Source organism: Salminus brasiliensis, chromosome 2 (assembly GCF_030463535.1).
Source record: "Salminus brasiliensis chromosome 2, fSalBra1.hap2, whole genome shotgun sequence".
Lineage (NCBI taxonomy): Eukaryota > Metazoa > Chordata > Actinopteri > Characiformes > Bryconidae > Salminus > Salminus brasiliensis.
In genome coordinates, this window is record NC_132879.1 from 28,631,994 (window position 1) to 28,642,649 (window position 10,656).

General features: G+C 41.4%; 2 protein-coding genes across 9 annotated transcripts in view; both read left to right on the plus strand.

The window, feature by feature from the left end:
- Positions 1-10,461, plus strand: part of neo1b (neogenin 1b) — a 120,413-nt gene extending 109,952 nt beyond the window's left edge. For 2 of the 8 annotated variants that reach the window (XM_072672267.1, XM_072672271.1), the window contains exons 17-29: positions 981-1,216; positions 1,645-1,783; positions 2,446-2,553; positions 3,442-3,636; positions 3,898-3,930; positions 4,072-4,137; positions 4,236-4,374; positions 5,477-5,697; positions 5,772-5,864; positions 6,116-6,280; positions 7,030-7,275; positions 8,074-8,195; positions 8,707-10,461. In XM_072672267.1, the coding sequence (XP_072528368.1) occupies positions 981-1,216; positions 1,645-1,783; positions 2,446-2,553; positions 3,442-3,636; positions 3,898-3,930; positions 4,072-4,137; positions 4,236-4,374; positions 5,477-5,697; positions 5,772-5,864; positions 6,116-6,280; positions 7,030-7,275; positions 8,074-8,195; positions 8,707-8,790 (1,847 nt within the window). In that variant the 3' untranslated portion in view covers positions 8,791-10,461. The other 6 variants (XM_072672272.1, XM_072672274.1, XM_072672268.1 and 3 more) reach the window with 5 other exon arrangements.
- The window catches only part of mpi (mannose phosphate isomerase), an 86,989-nt gene that overhangs the window by 53,619 nt on the left and 22,714 nt on the right, over positions 1-10,656 (plus strand). The window lies entirely within an intron of this gene.

Below are 10,656 nucleotides of genomic sequence, written 5' to 3' on the forward strand. Positions count from 1 at the left end.
TGATATGTTGGGTGACCAATAGGCGTGTAATAGTTTGCCCGTTTTAAAGGTTTGGTTCAGTGCTTGTTTTCTGGGCCACAATTCAGCGTAGATTTTAAATTATTTTTTGAGTTAAAAATTGAAGTGAATTTGATTATTTTTCCATGTTAATTCTCATTTACAAAAAAGATATACTTTGAGCAGTAAAGTAGATTTCTTAACTGTGGACTTCAATCATGGAAAAATGGACACTAAATAAATGCAAATGAATGTTCATTTTTATATGTGGGTTCTCTGTAGGCTAATAGCAGTTTTTCTGTTAGCTCAGTATAAACCAAGCTTGGCTTTAAGGGAGCTGCAAGTTCTAGTAAGTTCCCCTAGGGAGCTCACTGAGTCGATCTTTAGCTGGATCAGGTGTGTTGGGAGCAGTGAAAACACCGTACAGCCGTACTGGCTAATTAGCAAAGACACTTGTAATTTAGTACATTTTTGGAATAATAAATATGTGAATTTTATAAATATATATACTAGATAGATAGATATAGTGTGTGTGTGTGTGTGTGTGTGTGTGTGTGTATAATATGTTTATGTATGTATATGTATGTATGTTGGCAGATATCAGTTATCGGATATAAATATAGTGCACAAACTTCATTGTACTTTGCATTTTGTGTAAAATAGCTGAATGGGAGATAAGTGCAGTTGGTCCTGAACTGTCTTTCATTGAGCAATTGAGTGTTTAAGCTCCTTCACAATTCTACTTGTTTAAAACACTGAAAGTAAACTGTATGTATTGCAGACTATTGATTTTCTGTTCTAATACTATCTCTCTTTCTCTTTGCCCTCTCAATTTCACCTCACTCCCTTCCCTTTCACTCCCCTCCTGCATTTAAAAACACATCAATCCCTTTATCCTCATGCCCTCCCTGCTTCCATTTTGATCCATTGCTTGTTTCATGCTTTGTGTTTAATTCACCTGACACCGTGTTGACTGCTGGCAGATCCCATAGATCCAGATATTGATTTGTTTGAACTCTTCCACCATACCCCCCACACCCCAGCACCCGACCCTTCCCCCATGCTCCCTCCCGTGGGTGTGCAGGCCTCAGTCATCAGCCACGACACCATCAAAGTTTCTTGGGCTGACAACTCTCTGCCCAAGAACCAGAAGATCACTGACTCCAGGTTCTACACCGTTCGCTGGAAGACCAACGTACCGGCGAACACCAAATACAAGGTGCTGCAGTACACTGACACAGAGAAACAGAAAGTGCTCTGAGCGCAGTTGTTGGAAATGCTGTTTAAAATTAATTTAAAGCCACCCAGAGTCTTTTTGATCGATTTTAGATTTCTTGTTCTTGACTGAAATTGGTTCCCTTTGGCAGCTTTGTTCTGTCCCCGACTTCTTTGCACTGCTGTATTTAAGCCTGACTCTCTGCTGTAAGGAATACTTACACTGCCTCCAAGTGGGCAGCTGTTGAAATTGCATTTACATGCCATGAAACATTCTCAGTGATATTGAGCCTATGTTGTTTGGAATTCTCTCAGCGATAACTCAAAGTCAATGCAAAGGTCAAAACCGGTCTAGAATACTGGGTTAGAATATTTACTACAATACTTCACCAAGATCTTGTTACCTATGCTATATTCTGGATGTATTTTCAGGTTACAAACACTAGCTCTCTGACGCACACTGTGGCAAATCTGAAGCCCAACACGCTGTACGAGTTTTCTGTTATGGTGACCAAAGGGCGGCGCAGCAGCACCTGGAGTATGACTGCTCACGGCACCACTTTTGAGACTCGTAAGTATCTTACTTGGGTTCACAATCAGTAGAGATGGCACACAATCTGTGAAAAATCAAATGCTTCCTGCCTCTGACATTTCTCCTAGAAACCTCATGTAAAAACAAATGCAGACACAAACATGGGCGTCCACATGAGCAACCTAGGAAATTGTCTGTTGGACCTGCTGCCGTCCGGAAAGCGCTTCAGGTCCATCACAGCCCGGACTAAAAGTTTTAACCCCAGTGCAATACGACAATTAAACACTGGACTCATTTCACTGTGACAGTGTTTGATTTAATTTGTATATTTTGTTAAATGATCATGACTGCACTACTGTTTTTGGATTGACTGTGCAATATAATCAGTGCAATATCTTTCTTTAAGTAACTCCGGGCATGTGCAATACCTCATTGCTAGCATTTCCGTTAATAAATTGTTTGTCTTATTCCTATACATTATAAAAATACTTGTGTAGAGTGTATATGTATAGAACGTTTGCTTTTATTTTTACTTTTTGTTTATGTGTACATAATCTTTTTAGTCTTTCAAAATTTCTATTTATTTATATTGTATCGGATATTATCTTATGAACACTGGCTGATGTAACTAAAGGCCTCCAAGTAAATGTTAACATGTCAGATCAGCCAGACTGTGTATTGATGGATATTTGCTTCTCCAGTTCCCACCTCTGCTCCGAAAGACGTCACAGTGGTCAGCAAAGAGGGTCGCCCCCGAACCATCAACATCAACTGGCAGCCACCTACTGAGGCCAACGGCAAAATCACAGGTAATTAAAACATAATAGGCGCATAGCTCAAGAGCACATAAGCACAGAGCTGATTGTCCAACTCACGAGTTCTTAGAATGTATTATTGCTCACTAGAAGACAGTTAACTATGGTGGTCAAAGCCTCTGTTTACGGCGGGCCACTGGTAGAGCAGTTTAGTGACGACCTTTCTGGTCAGGTTTGTTGTTTCGTATTTTAAGGTCTTGCAGTTTTATTATTTTACTTTATTTAACAGTAATACGTTATTTAACAGTAATAAAATTCTATATTGAATTGAAATGCAGCTGCATGTAACAAAACAACACCACGTCACATGATTTGTTCTAAAATAAGACTGGAATTAGGTGGATTTCTGTGTGGATGACTATGGATATTTGACCTGCTCTTCATCCATGTTAATGCCTAATGTTAATTGAGTCAAGGTCATTTAGTATAGGACCCCTTAGCATTAAGGCTTCCTGAAAAGAGGATAAATGCAAGTAAAGAGGTAAGTTCAGCCTGCACTGCCACATATAAAAATAAAAGTTCAATTTAAACTTATAAAGGCATTTACATGGCCTGGTACTGTAGTATACTGAATATAGAGTATAATCTGTGGAATACAAAAAAAAAAGTCACTGGGTTGTCTAAGACGTTTTATTCATTACTGTGACCTAGATAAACATCAGACCACTTTAGAAGTTATTCATGCTGAATTTCATTAATTTCAATTTTTTATGATACAGTGCTTTGATTAAAATCATGAATAAAAAGCCTCTAATGTAACTTTTCAGACCTCCACAGGAGAGCTCTTTAAATATATATAGAGTCTAAATTACTTTTATGTCGATCGACTGTAGTGAAAGGGTCTTTAGCCGCAAATACTGAGTGATCTCCCCCTCCTACCAGGCTACATCATCTACTACAGTACGGACGTGAATGCGGAAGTGCATGACTGGGTTGTAGAGCCGGTGATGGGAAACCGACTAACACACCAGATCCAGGAGCTCACTTTGGACACCACTTACTACTTTAAGATCCAGGCACGCAACTCTAAAGGCATGGGGCCGCTCTCCGACACTGTGCAGTTCCGTACACCCAAAGGTAATTTCATTAGCTGATTATAGCGCCACCCTGAGACCTCTTTAATGCTGACGGAAGAAATCACAGAACATTTCGCTGGAGCAGTTACAGCTGTTGAGCTTCCCACTGATACTAATAAACACTAGCTCAGATGGACTGAAAAAAAAGCTGTCAGAAAAGCACACCTATACAAATATTCCTTTACCTCTGTCTACATTACCACTGCTTACTCTGCCTACTCTTTCTCTTTATCTTCCTCTGGCTCTGGTTTGCTTCTTTCAGCTGAACCCTCTGACAAAATGTCAAGTGATCAAGGTAACTTCTTTTTTTTTCTACCTTTTTCTATCTTTTTTCTTCTTCTGTGAAGCCCCACTTTTATCTTTGTCCTGCCTACTCCCTGCTCTTACAAGTGCCCGCTCAGACGGTTTGTACCTAATGCTTTAACGCTGTTGTCAGTAGGCTTCCACGGTACTCCTGGGGGGCGCTCTCCACTGCCTGATCATGGATTTGGATCTACCCTAGGTAAATATTTACTCTTTTATAGACAATAGTGTGTACTACCCTCATCCTCAACACCATGTCTTGGTCACTTACCAATTCACTCGCTCTTTGTCTTTCAGATAAGCCAGGAATCACAGGCAGTCAGGAGAATCACATCCTGGTGATTGTCATCATCGTTTCTGTAGGAGTATTCACAATCATCGCTGTGGTGGTGGGGGCATTTCTCTGCACGCGACGCTCTAACTCCCACCAAAAAAAGTAAGCTTGTAGACACACACACATACACACAATATAATACCACAATATAATATTATAAAAGATAAATAAATCTCAGAACAATTAGAAATATGCCATCCCGCTGTCCGCTAAATAATCTACAAGTGAGACAACTGCCAATGTATCCAGATTTAGGCCGTCTTTGCAAGTTCCGTCCAAGAGGGACCACAAGATGAGTAAAGACACCTCAAACAATCCTAAAATGTAATCAGTAGACCTACAGGCAGCTCTCGTCACAATTGATATCGAAGTGGCATCAGAAAGTTTGATTTTCATGGAAGGTGTGCAGGGAGGAAATCATTGCTGTGAAAATACTTATTGGCAATGTTGGCAGTTGCATTACGTGTACATTATTTTGCAGACAGTAAAACGGCTAATTTTAAAAAAATTTTAAATCCCCTCCCAGACTCATCTGCACCTTCAATCTTCTCACCATTCAGATCCCACTTACTTCTACAGTCATAAGCAAACCAAAGTAAATATCTGAGAGTCAAATAATGTTCTAATGGGGTGCGCCTGATTCTAATTTTAGACTTTTGAAGTAGTACTAAATGTGAGGGTGTCCTAACTTTTATATTCATAAGAAAACTGCATTTCTTGCATTTTACACATTATCTTTGTAAAAAAGTAATTTCCTCAGTTGTTTGCGTTTAGTTATATTACCTCCATCTCTCAAATTTGCTACAATTATCAAATGTCTATATTTTTAAATATGTTAAAAAGTTTCCTATTTTTTTCAGATGACTCTCACTTTTCTCACGGCAGCCAAAAATTATTATTTTTTGCTTCACCAGTCCACAGGACCTGTTTCCGAAGTAGACCAAGTCTCTTTAGATGTTTCTTTGAGCGTTTTCATACCTGCACATTTTAGTCCAGTTAAAAACGGACTATGGTTTATTTTTCACACATAGTGTGATTCGTTTGGGGCAGGTATGAATACTGTACTCGCACTTGGCTGTTGACAGCGTTATATGAATTTTTGTTCACAAATTCATATAACGCTGCAATCCAACATCTAGATAGGTAAAAAAAAAAACTAAAAGTGAAGCTGTTCCTATAAGCAGCCATGTCTTTTTCCTCTTAGGAAGCGAGCAGCCTGTAAGTCTACCAACGGCTCCCATAAGTACAAAAGCACCTCTAAGGACCTGAAGCCCCCTGACCTCTGGATCCACCACGAGCGTCTGGAAATGAAACCCATAGACAAATCCCCTGATCCCAACCCGGTCATGACGGAAACCCCCATACCCCGCAACAGCCAGGACCCCTCCAGCGAGCCGGGCCACCAGAGGCGCAACTCATTCCGAGGTAAGATTTGCACACAGTGGCAGGAGATGAAATGATGACCAGGTGAGCGTGTTCTAATGTGCCTGTGTTTGCAGGTCACGAGATTGAGGAGAGTGTGTCTACACTGGCAGGCAGGAAAGGAGTGAGACCTAAAATAATGATGCCCTTTGACTCGCAGCCTCCACAACGTAAGCTCACAGAAATCCTACGACAAGCCTTTTTCTGTTAGACTGCTGTAGCTGAAACCCAGTGCACCTGGATGTCGCTTTACACAAAGGAAATTGCTTGTCTTTGTCACTCACTGTATTCTCGCTCTCCCTCACCTAACCTGAACCAGATGTCTCTCATTGGCCTGATGTAATCTGTGCACTGTCTGTATTTCTATGTGATTCACTCTGCCTCTGCTGTTGACACACATCTTTTGTCTGCAAATTCTCAGCTGTTATTAGTGCCCATCCCATCCATTCTGTTGACTACCTTCATCATCACCACCACCATCACTATCACCCTCCGCCTCGTGGTTACCTCCATCATCAGATCAGCCTGAGGGCTCCTGCCACACCCTCCACCCCTGGGCCTTATTTAGACAGGGCTCCTTCTTCAGGTGAGACAAATGTGGCATGGATTAGAGCTAGAAATACCGGTCCATGATAGACAGGACCTGACTGTTCATGACGGTCGGGTATAGACAGGTCCAGACATGTTCAGAGCTTCTTTAACGGAGGTCGGTCTGCATGTACTCTTGCTTTTAGTTTTTCTACCTGTCAACCTAACTTTGATTACATCGATCTGTATTTGAGCTCACTAGTAATTTAATCAGTTCAGTTTTGGTCAGGTCAACTACTTTAGCAGGTTTAAGGTTCAGAACTGGGTGCTGTTTGTTGGGTCGGATTTGGACAGAAGGTTCTTGGGCAGTATTTTGGGTATTTTGCCCGTAACATTTTTTTTTACTAATATTGCTCAGCATAGTAGGTACCTTTGCATGGACAAAAGTATTCAGACACCTGCACGTTCATAATTTCTTCCCAAAGCAAGGCTATATATATATAACTGTCAGGAAAAGCTTTGTAGTAGCACACAGTTCCACTGCATACCCCTCTAGCCCACGCCTGGCATTAGGCATTTCTCTTCAGGAACTAGACAAGCTGTGTGTGTGTGAGTAAAATTCATGTCTCTTTAATACGCAAATTTACACAAAAATATTTTTGTGTAAATTTTACAGCCCTAACGTGCATATTTGTGTTCATGTGTTCATATTTGTCATAACCTGTCCTGTTCAGTAACAGGACTGTACTGCAGTATGCTACCCTGTTGTAAATCCTTGTGCGCATTTGATGTCGTTGTGCTGTTTAGAGTCTGTGAGGACACAGCCTCCTGCTCCTGAGCCTCCGGTGATCCTGACTCAGCCACCCAGCGCAGCAGAGCTGCAGCAGACAGAGGCCATGATTAAAGAGGAGGACCCACCCTCCTACAAGCCTCCCACAGCCCACGTTCACCCTACACACCCCATGAAGAGCTTCGCTGTACCTACTGTCTCAGTTTCCGCTCACAACCCGCCCAGCTCTGCCCTGCCCTGCACTCCTCTGCTGGCCCAGCCAGGTCAGCCTACACCTCACCTACACATCTCTCTCTCTCTCTCTCTCTCTCAGTCTCTCTCTCAGTCTCTCCCTCTTGCACATTCTCGCTCACGTTATTAACAGTTATACAAAGGATTGATATCTTAGAAATTCACCATCTACTGTAAGACTAAAAAGGCTGTGTTGTACTTCAGGATCAGCTGAGGCCACCCAATGATCACGTGCTTGCTCCATGTTTCAGGAGCTGTAGTCCACGTTTTGTGTGTGTGTGTGTGTGCGCGTGCGTGCTGCTGATGGACAGTTCTCATTGTGTTGTTCAGTAGGCCTGTTCTGCACAGATGTCTGAGTCTTAATATAAAAGCACTGCATGTCTCGCACATGTTTTTCACCACTGTGTCGCTGAATGATGCAATGACTGTTTAACAATACATAAACCATCAGTCACTGACCACAGTATCTGCAGAGGCACTTAACCATACCACCACTGTATACATACACTATAAAACTGAATTAATTTTATTTGTTTTGAATTGAATTCATTCAAATATTTTTACCCCCCCGGATTTTGTCCTTACCACCATAGCATGCTTTCTTCCCATCTGTTACAACCGTTTGAGCATCTGTTCACTGCGAGCGTCAGTGATGCTTCTCTCTGGCTTTGCCCAGATCCTCAGTGGTTTGACTTTCACAAGATGTGTGAATAGGACTGGTTTTCTTACTGTTGAGGTAAAAAACACAAATCAAACTGGCAGCAGATGGTGGACGTCTCCTAGAAGCTCAGGTGATTTGGCCTCATTCTTAATTTGGCTTTTCGTTTCAGGGCCTGGTGTGAAGACAGCGTCTATAGGCACACTAAACCGAGTGCGAGCGCCGGTGGCAGTGACCGTGCCCAGCGCTCCTGATCAAGGAGAAACCAGCAAGATGCTGCCGCAGAAAGAGGCTGTGAGTTCCTCCCTTGTTCTCCACACATCTTCAGAACATCTCTGTGATCTTGACGTGTTGAAACTTTAAGTTTGATGTGTTTCTGAACTGCCTTTTTTTGTCCCCTCTCCTCCTCCCCCTCCTCTTTGCTCCTCCATACTCAAACTTGCTGCCTGGCTTAATTCAATTCAAACTGTCTGCACTGTTTGCTGAATTAACTAATAATAATAATAATAATAATCATTTCCTAATCTCTATCAATGCCTCAAATGCTTATGCTTCATTTTTCCTTCTTCTCACCTCAGTACCATTGACACTGGGTTTTACACATCTGGTCACACATCTACCTCCTCATCAACTCATCCACCCACATTATTTTTTTTTTAATCACATATCACATCCCTCTCCTTTTACATCCTTCCGCCCCTCCCCTCTTTTCTGTCTCTCACCCTGCATCCCTCTCAGTGTGTGTGTGTGTGTGTGGCTGTGGCTGTAACGCTAACCTGGCTTCCCCTGCATGGCTCTCTCTAAGGCCTATGAGACGGATGAGCTGTCGGAGGAGATGGCTCACCTGGAGGGTTTGATGAAGGACCTGAACGCCATCACAACAGCCTGACAGCACTGAACTCGCTCTAGGGAGCTAAACCCGGACTCCAGCCCTGTTTGTTCTTAAGAAGGGCCCAGCTGTTTTTGATAATGACTGATCACTGCTCATTTTGGCTGAATTGAATTCTCAGTGACTGACCAGGAGGATGAGCTCCGGCAGATGTCTGTTTCTCTGTTTTGCATGGACGGAAGGGACGGGAAAAGAAGAGCACTCCAGCAAACTGGATTTTGGAAGTATTCTGGACCTTTTTAGTGTTGCTGTTTTTTGAACTTCATATAAATATTGGTAATTGTTGTTTATTTTATTTTATTTTTTTAATCTCATATGTGTACATGCACACATTATACAAATGATCACTTCTTTTCATAGCATTTTATGTACTCATTTCTGAATTCATACATGCCTCTGGGGATGTATGGGTGTATTTATATTGACTCCATTTAAAAGTAGCTGTTTCATTTACATTTGTTTCTATATGTGAAAGGAACAACCTTCAGCTCTTCATCGAAGAATAATAATGTTCATTCTCCTTGGTCAGAGACCAGATGCTCCGTTTTCTTTCCAAGGGAAACCTGTAGCATAGAACTTTGAATATGCATCCTAAGGGACACTACAGGCAAGTACGTATAGGATTCCAATGTACAGAAGGATAAAACTGTGGATCCTGAAAATGCTATTTTTGTTACAAAAATGATTATTTAAAAAAAAACAAACAAAAAAAAAAAAACACCCAGCTGCAATGTAACATCAGCACGTCAGCAATGCTGTAGTTCATGTGGTGCTGAAGATACGGAGGCCGAAGACTTTTTTTTTCATGGGATCTCTGATCTTTGCAAGATCGTCACCTTGAATACCTCATGAGCTCACAGCTAGGCTACCAGACCAGAGCGACAGCCCTGTGTTGTTTTGCTGTTGTCGAGTCGGAGGCACCACAAACGGAAATAAAGCAGATCGCGGTTTTCCCCCGTCCGTTTCCAAGGGGCTCCCAGGAAAAAGTGACCGATTCTTTGACCTTTCTACACTTCCAAAAAAAAAGGACACTTTTTATATAAAGGCTTTTGTTTGTTTTTTTTATAAGAGGAAACAATGTTGCTTTGTAAACAGTCTGTATGTAAATTATGATGTGCAAGGTCTCATATGTTCATTATTTCTCCATTTGTCGTTCCACCACTCCTCCCAAAGAAAGAACCAGAGAAGATGTGATGAACTCTGCCTTGCTAGATGCATTTACATGTACAGTATCTCGTACAAATGAATGTTAATGTGGCTGTAAGAAGTTCTGCTAATTAATAAAGTCAGTGTTTGTAAACGTGTTTACAATGTTGGGGGTGGGGGGAGAACAGAAGCTGAGCCATTGGAAGGTGCACAGTCAAAACGTCCATTTGCACTGTTTTGTATATGGGTTAAAGAAGAAGAAGAATAAGAAGAAGAAAAAAAAGACTGCTGATGCCATGTTAAATATGAACCTATTTTATGTAACGATGATGTCATGAGTAAGCAGCTGGTTTTAATGAATACTACAAATTGATTTTGTCTTGTTTTACAGGATTCTGTGTTACTGATAGTCAGCTCATACTGCTTGTATTCGGAAAGTTTGTTTTTTCGCTGTTGTAGAATGATGTGGAAAGTCAAGTGGAAAACATGTTCCTTACTGGTGCTTCAATACATTTTTATAATTCATCTAAAGTTTTACCAGAGGTTTTATTCCTTCACAATTCCTTTCTATTTAAAACTGGAGTACACCAGAATATCGACGCTGTCGTCCCCGTCGCTGATAATAAAAACTTGTAGCTCCAAAATGGTGACTTTACTGGAGAAGGAAACTGGTCTGATCTTAAAACTGGTCTAAATGAAAGTCAATGTAAAATTGTAAAT